We start from the raw sequence: 20175 nt of genomic DNA on the forward strand, positions 1-20175 counted from the left end.
GGTCTGACCACCTCCCAGAATCCTTCGCTGGCATCCATCTTGGCTGAACAAGGCATGCACCACCAGGAAGGACTCTGAATCAGAATGATTAGCTAAAGACAACCCAGAAATTAATCCTATCAACATAAAACTGCAACATAAGAACTTATCAACATAAGACTGCAAGCCACATGGCAGAGCAGTTCTCCTGGGTTCCCTTACCTTACTGCTCTCTGCCTGAGTGCCCTTTGCCAAGAAAATCTCTTGCTTTGTCAGCACATGTGTCTCCTCGGACAATTCATTTCCAAGTGTTAGACAAGAGCCCACTATGGGTCCTGGAAGGGGTCCCTCTTCCTGCAACATGCCTAGGGATCTATTCCCTGGGAAGTTGTCACGCCTCAGCCTGCTTGGGGATTCACCCAGCCTAGGATCCCAGGAGGTTGACCTGCCTCAACCTGCCTAAGGATCTGGTCCTCGGGAGGTTGTCACACCTCAACCTGCTTCGGAATCCACCAGTCCATTGGTCCCAGGAAGTCGATATGCCTTGACCTGCCCAGGGATTTGATCTCCAGGAGGCTGTCATGCCTCAATCTGCCTGGGGATCTGAACCCTGACCCGGGGATGCCTGGCTCTCAGGTTGCAACAGTACTGGATAGGATAAGCTTCAGAAAGACTCACCCCTAAGGAAGTCCACCCATGGAATAGAAGGAAGCCTATTACTGTGGGACTGTGCTGAGTCTCAGCAATAACTCAGGAGCCCAACAAGAACCACATTGCCTTTCTGGAAAGGCTAAAAGAGGCCCTCCAAATGTTTACCAATTTGGACTTAGACTCTTACAAAGGACAGGTGATTTTTAAGGACAAATTCCTGTTCCCATGTGCATCAGACATCAGGATAAAGTTACAATAGCTACAGCATCAGGACTCTGCTGCCTCTTTAGATGAGATGGTCCAGACAGCCACCAATAACTTTTATAACAGAGAACAGGAGAGGGGAGCCAAGGCCCAGGAAAGAGAGAGAATGAAAGAGACAAGCCATGCCCAGATGCTGGCCACCCTCCAGGGAAGCCCTATGGCAAACCCCAAGTCCTTGAAGGACAAGGCATGAGACAAATGCCTAACCTGTAGACAGGCAGGACATTGGGCCAAAGAGTGTTCAAACCGTGGCAAGTCTCCTAAAACGGCTTGCTACAAATGCCATCACTTGGGACACTGGGTGGCACTCTGCCCTCGGGATCCAAGAGCCTCAAGGTCAAGCGCCAAGCCTTCCCTCACGATAGTTCAACAGGACTGAAGCGGCCGCTCCAGCCAGCCCGCCTGCCACAGATAACCACCAACAGGGATGGAACCAAGGGTGCAACTGGATGTGGCTGATAGGTCCGAGAGTTTCTTGATGGACACACGGGCTACCTACTCTGTCCTGACCTCCTGTTCCAGAGCCATCTCCTCCCAAACCTGTACTGTTTTGGGTGCTACAGGAAAAACAATTACAAAAAGATTCACCCAAGCACTTCTTTGTTGCTGGGATGGGCAAATACTTTCCCACCAGCTTCGGGGGGTCCCTAAGTGTCCTACTCCCTTATTGGGAAGAGATCTTTCCCTGCTTTCGAAATCTTGCAGCTATTGCAGTTCTGATGGCAGGTGCTTTAAAACTCTCTCTTGGGGGCAAACTATTTTTACCAGCCACCAAGTGAAACAACTTTTTAATGGGAAAGGCCATTTATGGATGTCTGATCAAAGGATCCTCAGGTATCAAGTAGTGCTGATGGAAAATCCAGGCCAAACTATATCCCCTTGTGAGGTTCTTAACCCAGCTACCCTCCAACCTATCCCTGAGGGCTCTCTCCCCTTTCACTCTTGCCTAGAAACCTTGGACCACTGGGCAAAACCCTGAGAAGGATTGTCAGAAGCTCCTCTGACCAATCCTGAAGAAATTGTACACTGATGGAAGTAGCTTGGTCTTAGATGGGGAAAGAAGAGCTGGATATGCAGTAGTCTCCAATTTTGAGACCATAGAGGCTAAACCTTTGTCACCAGTACTTTAGCCCAATTGGCTGAGCTCATAGCCCTGAGCTTTAGAGCGGGAAAAGGAAAAAGAGTAGCCATTTACACTGACTCCAAGCATGCCTTTCTGGTGCTACATGCACATGCTGCTATTGGAAAGAAAGAGGCCACTTGACCACCCGAGGGTCCCCAATCAAGTAGGGTGATCAAATCCTTAGGTTCTTGGAGGCAGTCCATCTGCCCACTGAGGTTTTAGTCTCCCACTGTAAAGGACACCAAAAAGGGAGTACGAAAGTGGCACAAGGGAACCAAGAAGCCTATCAGGCAGCTAAGAGCAGCATTACAGAACAGTGACCTAATAGGGGTTGCCACCTTAGTTCCACAGACTGATTTGTCAGAAATTCCTTCATATACTGAAGGTAAGACTCTTAAAGCTAAGAGTGAGAGCGTTCAAGAAGATCATATGGGATGGTTCCAAGAGGAGAGACTCCTTTTTCTGCCTGGGAAGCTCCAATTGAAGTTGATTAACTCCTTACATGCCACCACTTATTTAGGGGAGAAGGCCCTCCAAAGATTACTAGAAAGGTCCTTCAGAGGAAAAGGCCTCCAAATAATTATAAGGCAAGTGGTCACCTTTCGTCCCACTTGCCAATTAACCCCCAAAGAGCTCGAAGACCTCAGCTGACCCAGCCCATCCAATGGCATGGGACCTACCCAGGAGAGGATTAGCAGATGGACTTCACCCAGACGCCAGCTTCTCAAGGGTTTAAATACCTACTAGTCATGATAGATACATTCACGGGATGGATTGAAGGCTTTCCCACCTGGACTGAGAAGGCTGAGGAGGTGGTAAAAAACAATGCTCCATGAAATCATTCCAAGATTTGGTCTGCCCGGGTCATTACAAAGTGACAATGGGACATCATTTACTTCTAAGGTCACCAAAGGGGTCTCGAAAGCACTGGGCATTACTTATTATCTCCATTGTGCCTGGAGGCCTCAGTCTTCAGGAAAAGTAGAAAGAGCCAACCAATACTTAAAATCAGTGATAAAAAAAGATAACCCAGGAGACCTCCCTGGGATGGAAGGAGGCTTTACCAATAGCTCTCCTCTGCACCGGCATTGCCCCTAAGGAACAGGTTGGTCTTAGTTCTTATGAGATGCTATATGGAAGACCTTTTGTTTATATCAATGACCTCTTCCTAGATCCAGAGGCTCAGACTCTCTGGTCTTATACCATGGCCATTGGGCAATTCCAACAGCATATACATTTGTGGGGTGTCAACCAAGACCCAAAAGATTCTAAAGAGCCACCACTATATGCTCCAGGGACTCAAGTCCTAATTAAAGTCTGGAAAGATGGGTCCCCAAAGGCTCCACTCCAGGCCACACGGAAGGGCCCCTACCCTGTAATATTTTCTACCCCCACAGCAGTTAAGATACCAGGGCACAACTCCTGGATTCACTAATCACTAGTTAAGCTGTGGAAGAAAACAGAAGAGGATACTCAGTGTACCCTGGTAGATCTCAGATACCTATTTAGGACTACAAATGAGTGCCATTCTAATGAACACCCCCAAAATTAATTTTCTGGGGACAAGATTTCTCAGGATAGCTCTAAAGAGCCAACACAGCTTGGCAGGGGTTGTACTCCAAAATAGACAGGAGATAGAGCTCCTGATCCCTGAACAAGGAGGAACTTGAGCCATCTTAAATGAGACGTGTTGTTTCTGGTAAATACCTCCAACCAAGTTAAAGAAAGTCTCACAGTCCTCAAGAAAAACATTCAGATCCTACGGGATCTCAAAGAATGAGCTGGAGAGTTCTTGGGGTGGCTACAATCTCTCTTTGGGGGATCCTTCTCCAGGCAAGGGTGAATTTGGAGTTGGCTAATATCCCTACTAATCCCTGTTATCACCATATTAATGCTGCTTGTGATTGCTCCATGTATTATCAATTGTCTAACCTGTTTTTGTCTCTGCCCAGGTCAACAAACTACACTATGCAGTGCCAGTTCAACAAGGATATATAAAGCTACAACCTGACCAATGGAAAATATCACTCACCTTTAGATGGACACTGCTATAAGGACTCTGAGGCTTGAGACTAGCAAGAGAGGGGGAGGCCCAATGCCCCTCACCATCCCAGCTCAGCAGGAAGTAGTAGCCAGAGAGACCTCAACACCCCTACTCCCAGAGAATTGGGCCTCCCATCTCTTGAGGGGGGGATGTTAGGTAGTTAGAATAGGAAAAAGGAGTCCGAAACGGCAGTGGCTAAAAGACAAAGAAAGGGAAAAGCCTGCAAAAATGGAACAAAAGAATATCTGCAGACTGGAGTGAGAACTTCAGTTCTCACAAACAAATACACCCTCTTCTTGGCTAGCCCAATTTGCATAGGGCAGGCTCAAGGTAGGGAGGAGACACACGCATAAAAGGAGGAAGCCAAGATGGATTGAGGCCTCTCCTTTGGGGTCAGCCCACCTTCATACCTCAAGGGTATACTTTCCTTTGCTTGCCGAATAAAACTCTGAGCTGTAACCGAGCTGTAACACTGGTCTGCCGTTTCAAATCTTTGCTGTGGCAAGACAGAACCGAGGAAATTTCACACTTCCCCAACAAAAGAAAAAATGCAGAATAGACTGCATATGCCATCAACATTGGTGGCATTTTCTTTTTTGACCAGGTAACCAGGTATGATGTCACAGTCACAGAATATATGATGATACTTCTGTACAAAGATGGAGTCACAGATGTTCAGTAACACAATTCAACAGTAGGGGATTCATGAAAAGCTAGTGTGAGATCCCAGCAACTTGTCTCAGTTCTATCTTGATAAGCTTTTTAAAATAAATTACTTAAAGCAAAGATGGCTTTTACAGTTTGCAGATATCTTAAAACTCAATAAAAAAAGGTAAGAAATCAAGATTCAAAACAGTCTTACAGGGAAGAAGTTCAAATCCAACAAGATAAAAGGTATCATATAGTATACATGCTCTAGTCTGAAATATTTAAGTTGACTTGCTATATTTTCCCAGGTTGCTGAAAAGATAACATCATTGTATTTCTTCTAATTTCATCCTCGATCTTTCCAAGGCCTTAAAAGGAAAGAAAGCCAAACCACTAAAGGCTGTTTTCTCTAAAAGACTGCACAAATGTTATTTTCAAGAAAATGTTGATACACAGCACAGGATTTCAAAAAATGTCACCATTTTTTTTAAGCAATATAGTAAGACTTACATCCATGGTTTTCTTGAATTGTAAGCTCTTTTGTTTATGGGCAGCATCCATTATAAGCTCCGTCTGTGAAGAGAGCACAAGCACTATTAATAAAGATAATTATTAACACCAGTTTATTTTGAAGGCTAAGCGTTTAACATGGCTTACCTCGTTTAGTCCTCACACAACCCAGAGGGTAGATGTGCTATTTATTATTACTCCTATTTCACAAATAAGGAGAGTGCAGCACAGAAAGGCTAAACAATTTGCCTACCTTTGAACCTGGGTGGCCACCAGCCACTACTGAGAATCAGGGATCACCTTATTCTCATCAGTAAATCTGGAATCAAGAAACTTAGGCTTCAAGTGTTAGTCACTCAGTAATGTCCGACTCTTTGTGACCCTGCCAGGCTCCTCTGTCCATGGAATTCTCCAGGCAAGAAGACTGGAGGGAGTAGCCATTCCTTTCTCCAGGAAATCTTCCTGGCTCAGGGATTGAACCCAAGTCTCCCACACTGCGGGCAGATTTTTTATCATCTGAGCCACCAGGGAAGCCTCGAGTTTCAAAAAGGGATTTTTAAAATGTTGCTCATTTTAAAAGGGTTCTTTATTCTGTAAGCCTGTGTCAGCGCAGTTAGGGACTCAGAAACATTCACTTCTGTGGCATCTGTCAAAGGCACTCCCATCACCAGCAAGGAGCCCAGGCAGTATGAAGGGAAGAAATGTTTGTGGAACAGCTGATCAGTCCTACATTGTACACCATCTAAAAGGAAAGGTAAGCTACTTGGTTGAGATCACTTGGGAGCAATTTCTTTGCTGTGGCTGTGACAATACTTTTATTAGTCAAAATAATGGGACTGATAATAAAAATGCAACTCTCAGACATAACAGTGGGGTCCCTGGTGGCTCAAATGGTAAAGAATCCACCTGCAATGCAGGAGACATGGGTTCAGTCCCTGTGCTGGGAAGATTCCCTGGAGGAGGGCATGGCAACCCACTCCAGTATTCTTGCCTGGAGAATCCCCATGGACAGAGGAACCTGGGCTACAGTCCATGGGGTTGCAAAGAGTTGGACATGACTGAGCGACTAAGCACAGCCCAGACATAGTGGCAGCTCCCACACTATTATGTGCTAAGTGACTTTCATGCATCACGATTGTGAGTACTCATCCCCATCCCCTGGGTAACCTCACCCAAGGTGATGTTCTCAGCAAGTAGCAGAGTTGGGATTTGGGCACAGTCAGACTCCCGTGTCCTTGTTCCTAATCTTTACCCAAAACTACCATTAACCACATGATAGCCCTCTAAAATCAGATGGGTATATAAAAGCTAAGAAATGCAACAAAACGAGTTATGGCATTGCCCTTGTACAAGATGACATAATGCAAAATAATACTAAGAATATTAAAATATGTCTCTTTCTTCAGGAAAACTAGGTTTTTGTCCGTTACCATAATGCACAAATATGGATGGATTTTCAAGATATCTGGATATGTTTTGGGCTGGCCTCACTTCAGATATGAACTTTGTAGAATATATGAAACTCCCTTGGGAGAGCCCCCAAGGGGCCCTCTGAGAACGAAGCACCCATCTCCCAGCCCAGCTGAAATGGAAGGACCAGGAGGTAACGAGGTTAAGGCTCTAAAGAAATGGAGGACAGAAACATGACCCCACGGGGAATGACTCACAGGCAGATCCCTGCCATTGCAGACAGAGAGCTGTGTGGCTCATGTGAGCACCTATGTGCCTCTGTGAGGAGGGCAGAGTTTATTCATAATGTTTCTTGATTTCCCAGGCTCCACAGAGCAGATCAGTTAGCAATGCTGGTCTGTCCATGGTCCTTTCTAGTCCAAATTCACACAGTGCCATTCTTCCAGTTCAGGAGCTGTTATTATTTTATAGTTTATGGCCCAAGCCAGGCCTCCTTATCTCCAAGTTCTACGTAACACCAGCATCATGCACCTCTCATGTGGCTACAAAGTTCCATTATACTTCATGCCATTCTTCTCTCTGGCTTCAAGGATTCCTGTATTTGTATATCAGCAGGATCTTAGCAGCAGTCTAGCTCTAAGCTAACTGGTGTGATCCCTAGAGCCCACAAAGGGCTATAGCTCAAGACCACTCAGTGACACCCAGTCCAGCTCTGTCTGCTACCACCTTGATTTAAGTCTCCTCATGTCCATACTCACTTGTAAGGTGGCCTTTCCATGGTAACCCCAGTAAGTCATGAGTTCTCTTTCAGGACTTACATAGCATGCAGGATCTTAGTTCCCCAACTAGGGATCAAACCTGTGCCCCATGCAGTGGAAGCACAGAGCCTTAACCACTGGACTACCAGGGAGCCTCTTCCAGGGCTCCTTAGGGATGTTTTTCTTCTAGGACTCATTCTTTCTGTTTAGACTGACTCTATTGGAAATTTGATTATGCTTTATCAGTAACACAAAATAGTGCAAAGCCACAGCCCTGCATGCTATCAAGTGGGGAGAGGCAAGAGGAAGGGGAAAAGGAAGGAGAGATGTAAAATAATGGCCTGCAGTAAATTGCTGACTGAGCTGCTGAATGGTCTGTCTGTTTACCTACATTCAGACTATACTCTGAAAACTGGAAGTGACAACCTATGTGACCAAGGAGGTTCCCTTCCTCGGAGCTCGCTCTCGACACAGGGCCTTCTGCCATGATCATCCTTGTCTTAGTTGAGACAGTAAAGCATAATGTAGGCACCGGAAGACAGAGTGATTGACCACGTGCTTCCTTTGTTCAGCTTAGGATGCTCTGGGCTGGGAAAGCACCTCAGCACCTAAAACGTCAAACCTCCTGAGCGTGGCTCCAAAGATCCCTCCCTGCCTGAGGGCTGAGAACCTTCTTTGTCTCTGCCCTCACTCATACCATCTTTCACTCTGTTGGCTTTAGCTTCAAGGTCACTGCCTCCAGGAGGCTCCCCAGGCCTACCAGTTAGGTTAGGTGTCCCACTGTAGGTTCGGCTGGCAGCTTCACTTCCTTATCTTTTAAGGCTCATTCCACCGACATGATTACTGTCACATCAGTCTCTCTGGCCAAGCTCTATGCTTGGGGAGGGGGTGGGCGGAAGGCCACGGCAGCATTTGTCACCACCCTCAGAAAACTAGTTCTACGAGCTGCTGCTGCTGCTGCTGCTAATTGTGTCCGACTCTGTGCGACTCCATAGACGGCAGCCCACCAGGCTCCCCCGTCCCTGGGATTCTCCAGGCAAGAACACTGGAGTGGGGTGCCATTTCCTTTTCCAATGCATGAAAGTGAAAAGCGAAAGTGAAGTCGCTCAGTCGTGTCCGACTCTTCGTGACCCCGTGGACTGCGGCCCACCAGGCTCCTGCGTTCATGGGATTTTCCAGGCAAGAGTACTGGAGTGGGGTGCCATTGCCTTCTCCTAGTTCTATAAGCTAGTTCACTGAAAGGTTCTACCAGCCATACCTCCCCTGCCCCAGTTCGCTAAAAGAAACCAACTGATGGATTTCCTTGATAAACGGAAATGGCTTAATTTCCAAGAAGTGAGAGACCAACATGTGCAGGGTTTGACCAGTGAAAATGAGAAGTTAACATTGACACATATTCTCTAAAAGTCTGATTTTTTTTTCAAAGTATCTAAATACAGAAGTGGAACAATCCATAGTTCACTGTGATACAAGTAACTGTAAATTTATGAATAAACTTTGGACTTGGCAAAGAAAGCTCAGAAGCTGTTTTCCTGCTGTCGAGAGCACACAGCGTGGGGAACTTTGATGACTGCAGTGGAATGAGTCCAGGCTTCACTGTTGCTTAAGAGAATTCAAAACAGTTCCAGCTGCGAGAACTTGGTCTTTGTAACTTATGAGGAAGGGAAGTTTCAGAAGCCTTGCAAAATTAACAAAACTCTCCCTGAAACCAAGGGCACTTAAGACTGTGAGGAAACGAGTCTCTTCTTCTCTTAGTGGAAATCATGTGTGCACAGACACTGGCTGTCGAAGGCTGAAAAATTGTAAACCCTTTGGAGAACAGGCAGGGTTTGCAATGGCAGACATAAAGAGTCTGACCATCCAATAGATAGATGGGTGTAATACACATATACTTTGGGCCAGATGTGCCCCTCAAACCTGATACTTGAACCTTGAATTTGTCTGAAAACACCCGACATGGTGTTCCTTAATTGTTAGTTTCTACCCTTCCTTCCGAGAAGAGGCACAGCTGCCAGGGCGGCTTATGAAATGACAGTATATAGAAGGTAGTCAGGCTCTTAAGATGCCTCCGCCCACTCCAAATGTCAAGTCGCCACAAGGGAGGTTGGAATTAGACTCTGATTTAGAACCACAGGCAAAGTTGCTGGGATTGAGGCATGGGTAAAATCAGCTGTTAACTGGATATATACACTGCAGACATGACTTCCAGACAGTAAAGGGCCAGGATGAAGAAAGATCGCCAAGAAGTCCATGCAGAGCTGTCTGGAGAGACCTGGGTGGGCGTGTTCAGATGCTACATAGTGAAGAGTTTCTCTCTCACATGAAGTTCATGCCAACCTTGGAGACAAGATATTAAAGAAAAGTTCTGTGGAGACTTCCTTGGTGGCACAGTGGATAAGAATCTGTCTGCCTTTGCAGGGACACGGGTTCGATACCTGGTCTGGGAAGATTCCATGTGCCTTGGAGCAACTAAGCCCACGCACCACAACTACTGAGCCTGCGCTCTAGAGCCCTCGAGCTGTAACTACTGAAGCCTGCGGGCCCTAGAGCCTATGCTCCACAACGAGAGAAGCCACTGCCATGAGAAGCCCATGCAACACAACTAGAGAAACGCCCTTGCAGCAACAAAGACTCAGCACAGCGAAAAAAATCAAATCTTTTAGGACCAAAACAGAAGGGAGACAAAACAGAGGCTGGTCTAGTCTAAGGAACACTTTAATATAAATCTGCACTTCTTGTCTTGATCCTTGTAACTTCCTAAATGTTTGCCAGTTTTATTAACTCTTGTTCACTCCCACCTCCTGCCCATCAAGGAAAAAGAGCCTGTATAACATCCGTTTTGAAGCCAAAAGGACTTGAATTTCCCAGGACCTCTGTATCCCTATTTGTAAAATAGGGCAGTTGGACTACATTCTGGTCTCCAGGGAGAACTGAGTCCCCTCCACTTCTTACCCATCCATATCACCTTGACCAGGAGGAGGAATGTGAACTGAACACCCACCACCTTGGATGTGTTAGACCCTTATGAAAACAGGGCTTCCCCTTTCCAGTCATAGTTTAAACAGCAGCAGCCGATAGAACAGGAAAGCAAGCTGGACCTCTGATTCTTGCAACAAGTTAAAAAAGAACTGCCCTAGCATGTAAATGGGCACAGAGGCATCCCTGTCTAGACTGAGTGCCCACATGGTTCCTGATAAATAATCTCATAGGTTAAAAGACGAGTGTGGACGCTTGAGATTGGGAGCTGAGCTAAGGAGGTCAGTGAGAAAACAAGCCTGGAGTTTTCTGCTGGAAGAAAGGCAACATCTTAATACATGTAAGATATAACACATAAACCCAACCCAGCCGCATAAACCATATAACACATAAATCTAACCTTTTTTTGTTGTGACTTTTGCTTTTCCCTGAATTCCTCCATCTTCCTGGCTTCTTCTCTTAGAGTCTGTGCAAGGTGGATGTGACTTTGTGCCACATTGTCTACTTCTGCAAAAAGAATAAAAAACAAACCCCACATGTCTGAATTCAAATCAAAGAAACCATATAAAAAGTTAAAATACAGACAGAACTCTTGGGCACGTGGTAAAGTTAACCTGCTTCACTTGGTCACCAACATTTATTAAGACCCTCCACATACCCAGCATTACCCTGAAGCCAGCAAAGCTTTAGTGTAGCTTTCCACCACGAGCTGCACTAACCTGGTGTGTGCCCAAGGCAGGGGAGAAGCTCACGGAGCTTGCATGCTAGCACACAGTACTAAACCCACTACAATTTCAAATTCAATCCTATTTCTCATTACAGGACTCTAAGGTTCTTCCCATCTCTAACATCTCATGAGCCTGTAAGAAATTTCTCTCTGGATAGAATGATTATTGGTATTTTTCCCTTTATTTTCTGAGATCTTTGTAAAGAGCATGACTTACCTTTCTAATAGAAGAACTGAAATTTTTATTTTTCTTGTTCCAAGGATACAAATTATAGATGGCATTAAAGATAGAAAGATTGACAGATATGATCTAAGAAAAAAATTTGAACTTGTGTGTGTCAAAATAACTTGGAATAAGGTTAGAAGAGACCCAAAAAACTAGAAAAAAAAACTGCAATTTACACAACAGAGTAAATAGCTATATTAAAAGAACTTCAAATCAAAATAAATATATATATTCCAGGGTTTTAAAATGGTTAAAAAGCATGAAATTTTTAAAAAGATTGGCCAAATGGCCAGTTAACATTTGAAAACATATTCAGCCTTAAAATTACTGGAAAAAAAAAACACAAAATTTTTAAAATCCAGAAATATATCACTTTTTATCCTTCAGTTTGGAAAAAAATTGTTAAAGTTCGAACATTCTTGGTATTGGCAAGCATAGGAAAAAAACAGTACTGTGGGTGGGGGGAAATTTACCACTTTTTGAGAGGAAACATGGCATTTTGTAGAATAAAAAAAGTTAAATATAAGAGTGAGGCAGATCTATATGAAATGAAATGGAAAGATATCTAGCACCACTCAACTAGCTACAGAAACATGTTAAGCACATACTGTGCCATGTTAAAGTCCTTAGCTTGCAGGCACTAAGAACAGAAAATTTAAAGGCCTTAAACTCTGAGTCACAGGCCCAGGGAATGCTAGAAATGGACAGGACCCCCTGAAGACCAGTGCCAGGGCCTCACCCTGGATTCCCAGTGTGAGAACCACTGCCTGAAATGAGTCAAATGCACATCATGAAATGCAGGTGTAGACAGTTCTCCAACTCATTTCAATTCTGAAGGGCTATTTATCACCAAGTCGCTCTATTTTATTTTTTAAACCAGTATGAGCTGTTCAAGTTAAAACGCAGCTGCAATGACAAACACAGAGCTCACCAAGGACAGCAAATGCATTTTTAAGGAATCACTTACGCTGCTTGAAGACTTCAAGGGCTCGCTTCAGGGTGCTAAAAAAAAATAAAAGCACATGTATAGCTTCAGTTCTGGAAATTGGCTGTATAACCTTATTATAATGCCACTGCATGTTTCTCCCAGCCTACATCTTAACTGATAGCCTGTGATCTGATCTTTGCCCATGAGCTTGAGAAGACAACAAAAGATCAATGCTTCTTCAGTCCAGTTTCCTCTCTATTGCCCCTCAGTCCCAGGCCCAAGCATCATAAATGCTTTACTGTCCATCTGGGTAGAGCCAGATGCCAAAATTCTTTATGCTTCATTTTCCCCAAGGATAATATAGGAGTTATGATCCATTTCTCATAATGATACAAATTATTCCTTAAAGTATGATAATTAGAAATATGGATGTTGTTTTTGTTGTTCAGTTGCTAAGTCATGTCCAACTCTTTGCAACCCCATGGGCTGCAGCACGCCAGGCTTCCCTGTCTTTCACTATCTTCCAGAGTTTGCTCAGATTCACATCCATTGAGTTGGTGAAGCTATCTAACCATCTCATCCTCTGTCACCCTCTTCTCCATTTGCTTCAGTCTTTCCCAGCACTAGGGTCTTTGCCAATGAGTTGGCTCTTTGCATAAGGTGGCCAAAGTATTGGAGTTTCAGCATCAGTCCTTCCAATGAATATTCAGGGTTGATTTCCTTTAGGATTGACTGGTTTGATCTCCTTGCAGTCCAAGGCACTCTCAAGAGTCTTCTCCAGCACCACAGTTTGAACGCATCAATTCTTCGGCATTCTTTATGCTGCAACTCTCACATCCATACATGACTACTGGAAAAACCATAGCTTTGACTAGAAAGACCTTTGTCGGTAAAGTGATGTCTCTGCTTTTAAATACACTGTCTCAGTCTGTCATAGCTTTCCTTCCAAGGAGCAAGCATCTTTTAAGTTCATGGCCTCAGTCACCGTGCACGGTGAAATAAAATCTGTCACTGCTTCCACTTTTTCCCCTTCTATTTGCCATGAAATAATGGGACCAGATGCCATGATCTTAGTTTTTTGAACGTTGAGTTTTAAGCCAGTTTTTTCTCTCTCCTGTTTCACTCTCATCAAGAGGCTCTTTAATTCCTCTTCACTTTCGGCCATGGTATCATCTGCATGTCTGAGGTTGCTGATATTTCTCCCAGCAATCTTGATTCCAGCTTGTGATTCATCCAGCCCAAAATATGGATAAAAGCCAATAAAAGAGGGATTCCCGATCACCTCCTTTTCCATCCATTCTTCAGTCCTCACATGCTTATTGCACATAAACTATGGACCAGGCATGGTGTCAGATGTTGGTGATTCAGTGGTACAAGACAGACATTGCCACAGACTTAAGAGTCTCAACGGAAGAGACAGTCATGAATACAGTGCTCTATCACAGAAGAACAAACTACCACAAATTTAGCAGCTTAAAACAAGACACATTTCTTACTTCACAGTTTCTGTGGAGAAGACCATGACTCACCGTTCATACCTTCTCTCAATTTCCTCCCTTCTCTCCCATGGCTCCTCCTCCCTTATAGCTCCCCTTGCCCGTGGTTTTAGTTCTTCCCGTCCTACACTTTCTTAACAAGCTTCCTTTTGAGGTGAAGTGGCTCTCGGGATTCTCTTGCTCATCACTGCCCTCACGAATGCAGACCTCACTGGGATCACTCCAGCCACTCAAGAAGAAATGGGACTAAGTGAAGTCATGGTCCCAGCCCATAGCCACAACAGCGTAGGATCACGGATTGTATTCTATACATATACATGTAGGTGGCAAGTTCTGCTATCTTACAAACTAAAAAGCCTTGTATCTTTCGGCTGGCCTCTTCTTTTTTTTTGGCCCCTTCTTTTTAACTACACCTCATTTTTCCCATTCTGCTTATTCACCTCAAACAAAGAGTCCTTATGTCGCCCTGCCTTTTCTCATACAAACATTCCCAATTATTACCAACACATTAAGCAGAAAAACGTTAACTGCACAGTCTCTGTACACTTTCCCTGCCTTATGATACAATTTCTCAAGGAAAATGCACTAGAAAGTGTCCATATCTAAACAAACGCACAACTGGTCCAGTAAGATGCATGAGCCTCACTCAAGAGCAGACTTAAGACTGGAATTAGTGAGAGAGAAAGCTGGTCTTGGCCTCAGATAGAATTGGAAGTCTTTCCCCATAATGAGCTGTGGAGCTGGAAAGTGACAGAGATGAAGTCTGTTCAGAGTCTAAATTTTTTTCCCCCAACCTAAGTGACTGGTTAAAAGGCCACTAATAGAGCAGCCCAAACTCTCTTTATTTGTCATCAGCTTTGTTGTCCCACCGGAGAAGGCAATGGCACCCCACTCCAGCACTCTTGCCTGGAAAATCCCATGGACGGAGGAGCCTGGTGGGCTGCCGTCTCTGGGGTCGCACAGAGTCGGACACGACTGAAGTGACTTAGCAGCAGCAGCAGCAGTTGTTGTCCTGCAACATCACTTCATTGCTGCTCCTGCGTTTAGATGGTGACAACAATCCGAGGAGTGAATGTGGACTTTGGGGATGGTGTTCTCACAGTGTCCCTGCCCCCTCCTCCCAGGTGTTCTCCTTAACTGTGGGAAGAGAAAATATCCCGCCACTCTTACAAACACTTTGGCCTTAAACCCTAAAAGGGCCCACCAGAAGCTACGAAGTCTCTCAAAGTGGTCGATGAGGCAGAAAAAAATCCTACCTAGGCCCTGAACAAGCAAAGTTGTGCACGTTCATTGAGGAAATCTTCCTAAAGAGCATCCTGGAGGTGACAAAACCGGAAGTACCTGAATGGCCTTTCACTTCAACCTTGGAATCATAGTCTGCAGGTCTCATATCCTATTCACCTTCCTCTCTGAGAAATTCTTAGAAGGAAAACTGACGAGCTTTTTTCACAGAAGAGATTGGTGCTAGAGTCTCTTGAAAAATTTACCAAGTTATAAATCAAACACACAAGAATATAAGAAATACCACTTTGCATCAGACTCATTCTGCTAAATATGTTTTCCAAGCAATACTATGTGAAAGAACATGGCTATTTTCCCTCACATCACCTAAAAACTTTTTGGATATCTTTCCAAATGACTTATGATTTCTTTATGATAAACAAGACTTTAGATCCACTGACCTCTTCTTTTTTTTTTTTTTTTTTTGGCCCCTTCTTCCTTGAAACTACAGAAACTGTCCTTGAATGAAACTTACCTAACCCTAATAGTATGTAGGTCTGATGTGAATATGGAAATGTTTTACATACTCAAAAACATGAAGCTAAACCATGCAAGAAAAAGGAAAGTTATGACCAACCTACATAGCATATTCAAAAGCAGAGACATTACTTTGCCAACAAAGGTTCGTCTAGTCAAGGCTATGGTTTTCCCTGTGGTCATGTATGGATGTGAGAGTTGGACTGTGAAGAAGGCTGACTGCCGAAGAATTGATGCTTTTGAACTGTGGTGTTGGAGAAGACTCTTGAGAGTCCCTTGGACTGCAAGGAGATCCAACCAGTCCATTCTGAAGGAGATCAGTCCTGGGATTTCTTTGGAAGGAATGATGCTAAAGCTGAAACTCCAGTACTTTGGCCACCTCATGCAAAGAGTTGACTCATTGGAAAAGACTCTGATGCTGGGAGGGATTGGGGGCAGGAGGAGAAGGGACGACAGAGGATGAGATGGCTGGATGGCATCACTGACTCGATGGACGTGAGTCTCAGTGAACTCCGGGAGTTGGTGATGGACAGGGAGGCCTGGCGTGCTGCGATTCACGGGGCCGCAAAGAGTTGGACACGACTGAGTGACTGATCTCATGTGATCTGAACATTTAAAACAAACAAACAAACTTAACTGTATATGAAACTGCTTACATAATCACACAGAGAAAATAGTATTTTAAGTGACCTTACTGCTACGTCACTTCAGTCCTGTCCGACTCTGTGCAACCCCATAGACGGCAGCCCACCAGGCTGCCCCATCTCTGGGATTCTCCAGGCAAGAACACTGGAATGGGTTGCCATTTCCTTCTCCAATGCATGAAAGTGAAAAGTGAAAGTGAAGTCACTCAGTCGTGTCCTACTCTTAACGACCCCATGGACTGCAGCCTACTAGGCTCCTCCATCCATGGGATTTTCCAGGCAAGAGTGCTGGAGTGGGGTGCCATTGCCTTCTCCGTAAGTGACCTTAGAAAACAATATTCTTAGTGGTATACAAGGTCAAGAGGAACTGCAAGAGGAACTGCAAAAAGCACTGTAAAGAAATGTTTCATTCAGAAGTTTCATTGTTAGTAGCTGTATTAATATCATTTTGAAACATTTTAATATATATTGTCATAGAAAGCCAATAATTATGCTAATGTTGTCAGGAACCAAGATTTTCTATGTTAAGAGGAAATAAATATAAAATAAAAGAAGTGAATTATAAATTAAATTTGAATTAGACATATCAATATGAACTCAAGCTTTTAAAATCTGTCCCCTGGGACTTCCCCAGTAATCCAGTGGTTAAGAATATGTCTTGCAATGCAGGGGTCATGGGTTCAACCCCTGGTTGGGGAGCAAAGATCCCATATACCAGGGAGCAACTAAGTCATGCAGCACAACTAGGGAGTCTGCTGGCTGCAATTAAAACCCAAGACTGCCAAATAGATAAATAAATAATAAACAAAATAAAATCTGTCCCCTGAAAGAGCCTAGAAACAGTGACATGTCTGTGACAATGACCAACGATAGAACTCAGAGTTTCATCTATCAGTTCAGTTCAGTTGCTCAGCCATGTCCGACTCTTTGCAACCCCATGAATCGTAGCATGCCAGGCCTCCCTGTCCATCGCCAACTCCGGGAGTTCACCCAGACTCACGTCCATCGAGTCAGTGATGCCATCCAGCCATCTCATCCTCTGTCGTCCCCTTCTCCTCCTGCCCCCAATCCCTCCCAGCATCAGAGTCTTTTCCAATGAGTCAACTCTTAGCATGAGGTCGCCAAAGTACTGGAGTTTCAGCTTTAGTATCATTCCTTCCAAAGAAATCCCAGGGCTGATTTCCTTCAGAATGGACTGGTTGGATCTCCTTGCAGTCCAAGGGACTCTCAAGAGTCTTCTCCAACACCACAGTTCAAAAGCATCAATTCTTCGGCGCTCAGCCTTCTTCACAGTCCAACTCTCACATCCATATATGACCACAGGAAAAACCATAGCCTTGACTAGACGGACCTTTGTTGGCAAAGTAATGTCTCTGCTTTTCAATATGCTATCTAGGTTGGTCATAACTTTCCTTCCAAGGAGTAAGCGTCTTTTAATTTCATGGCTGCAGTCACCATCTGCAGTGATTTTGGAGCCCAGAAAAATAAAGTCTGAGGCTGTTTTCACTGTTTCCCCATCTATTTCCCATGAAGTGATGGGACCCGATGCCATGATCTTCGTTTTCTGAATGTTGAGCTTTAAGCCAACTTTTTCACTCTCCACTTTCACTTTCATCAAGAGGCTTTTGAGTTCCTCTTCACTTTCTGCCATAAGGGTGGTGTCATCTGCATATCTGAGGTGATTGATATTTCTCCCGGCAATCTTGATTCCAGCTTGTGTTTCTTCCAGTCCAGCGTTTCTCATGATGTACTCTGCACAGAAGTTAAATAAGCAGGGTGACAATATACAGCCTTGACATACCCCTTTTCCTATTTGGAACCAGTCTGTTGTTCCATGTTCAGTTCTAACTGTTGCTTCCTGACCTGCATATAGATTTCTCAAGAGGCAGTTCAAGTGGTCTGGTATTCCCATCTCTTTCAGAATTTTCCACAGTTTATTGTTATCCACACAGTCAAAGTCTTTGGCATAGTCAATAAAGCAGAAATAGATGTTTTTCTGGAACTCTCTTGCTTTTTCCATGATCCAGAGGATGTTGACAATTTGATCTGTTTCTTCTGCCTTTTCTAAAACCAGCTTGAACATCTGGAAGTTTACAGTTCTCATATTGCTGAAGCTTGGCTTGGAGAATTTTAAGCATTACTTTACTAGCATGTGAGATGAGTGCAATTGTGCGGTAGTTTGAGCATTCTTTGCATTGCCTTTCTTTGGGATTGGAATGAAAACTGATCTTTTCCAGTCCTGTGGCCACTGCTGAGTTTTCCAAATTTGCTGGCATATTGAATGCAGCACTTTCACAGCATCATCTTTCAGGATTTGGAATAGCTCAACTGGAATTCCATCACCTCCACTAGCTTTGTTCATAGTGATGCTTTCTAAGGCCCACTTGACTTCACATTCCAGGATGTCTGGCTCTAGGTCAGTGATCACACCATCGTGATTATCTGGGTCTATAAACATGGCTAATTACTAGTAAAATCTAGTTCACTCCAGATTTAAATTCATAAAAAAATTACATTAAGAAAATATGATGAGTATGAATAATTGTTAAGTTTAAGTGATGGATTCACAGCCATTCATTATGTTTGCCTTTTTAATTTTCAGTGTGTTTTTACATTTAAAACATCAGAAAGATAAATAATATAATCAAATAATATAATCAACAAAAAATTCTCCATGTACTAATGACCTATGTTTGAGGGTAACATGTTTTTTAAGGCTTGCAGCATGCTCAGTCGCTCAGTTGGGTCCAACTCTTTGTGACCCCATGGACTGTAGCTTGCCAAGCTTCTCTGTCCATGGAATTCTCCAGGCACGAATACTGGAGTGGGTTGCCCTTCCCTTCTCCAGGGGATCTTCCTGATTCAGGGATTGAACCAGAGTCTCCTGCATGGGCAGGCAGATTCCTTACCACTGAGCCACAGATGCAGCGGCCCCTTTTTAAGACTTAACTATTATATATAATTTGCAGTATATATATATTTGTATATATATATATAATTTGTATATATATATAATATATATAATATATATAATATAATATATATATTATATATAATAGTTATTATAGTAACTATTAATACTTTGAATATCTCCCAATGTTTTCCTCCTCCTCAGTAATCCAGTACTTTGCAACCTGGGATGAGTGGGTGTGCGGGTGTGGGTGTATGTGTCTTAGGATCAAGAGAAGAGAAAGGGAAGGGCAATGTCTTGTCTGCCCCAATATTGCCTCTGAGCAGACACAGACCTCAAGGCAGGTTTGCCGCTGTCTACAGCACAAAGCAGTGTGCACGACAGCCTGAGGTACGATTACATTTGCAGAGATCTGCAAAAGTCTGCCTAAACGATTTTCCCCAAGTCTCCCTCAGTATGCTACGTATGGAAGGAATCTAGAAATTTCCACGTGCATAGGAATATCTACATAACTTGTGAGGCCCACTGCAAAACAAAAATGTGCCATTCTTTGTTTATAAATCACTAAGAATTTCAAATAGTGACAGCAAAGAGTAAGAATCCTCCTGGTAATGAAGGAAATGCAAGAGATGTGGGTTTGATCCCTGCGTCGGGAGGATCCCTGGAGAAAAAAAGGGCTACCTACTCCAGTATTCTTGCCTGGAGAATCCCACGGACAGAGGAGCCTGGCAGGCTACAGTCCGTGGGGTCGCACAGAGTCAGACATGACATATCAACACAAAGATAGTAAACCAGTTCTGAAGCTATCTACATTTGCGATCCCATATGATTGCCCAAGTCAGCCTTGCAAATGAGGGACTGTATTCCCAAAACAGGCACCATGTCTGGACATCTCTGTATCCTCAAAAGTGTTCAACGAATGATGGAAGAATGAATAATCAAGGTACAGAATCCTCACATCAACGGTGAGAACTATGAAATGATGCAAAGACAGTCTCTCGTAACAATTACAAACTATGTGTTTCATATAATATGTACACATATACAAATATATATACAAAACAATAATACACTCTACTGGATTTCTAGCATAAAATTATGCATAATTCTACCTATAAAAAG

General features: G+C 43.8%; 1 protein-coding gene across 1 annotated transcript in view; it reads right to left on the reverse strand.

Annotated features, from left to right (window-relative positions):
• PSTPIP2 (proline-serine-threonine phosphatase interacting protein 2) overlaps window positions 1–20175 on the reverse strand; it is a 95200-nt gene that overhangs the window by 19484 nt on the left and 55541 nt on the right. Inside the window, exons 4-6 of the mRNA XM_055559629.1 lie at window positions 12284–12318; window positions 10764–10870; window positions 5220–5282 (exon numbers count right to left, since the gene is read on the reverse strand). Coding sequence (XP_055415604.1) covers window positions 5220–5282; window positions 10764–10870; window positions 12284–12318 — 205 coding nt within the window. The remainder of the gene's footprint in view (window positions 1–5219; window positions 5283–10763; window positions 10871–12283; window positions 12319–20175) is intronic.

This window comes from Bubalus kerabau, chromosome 21, assembly GCF_029407905.1.
Source record: "Bubalus kerabau isolate K-KA32 ecotype Philippines breed swamp buffalo chromosome 21, PCC_UOA_SB_1v2, whole genome shotgun sequence".
Lineage (NCBI taxonomy): Eukaryota > Metazoa > Chordata > Mammalia > Artiodactyla > Bovidae > Bubalus > Bubalus kerabau.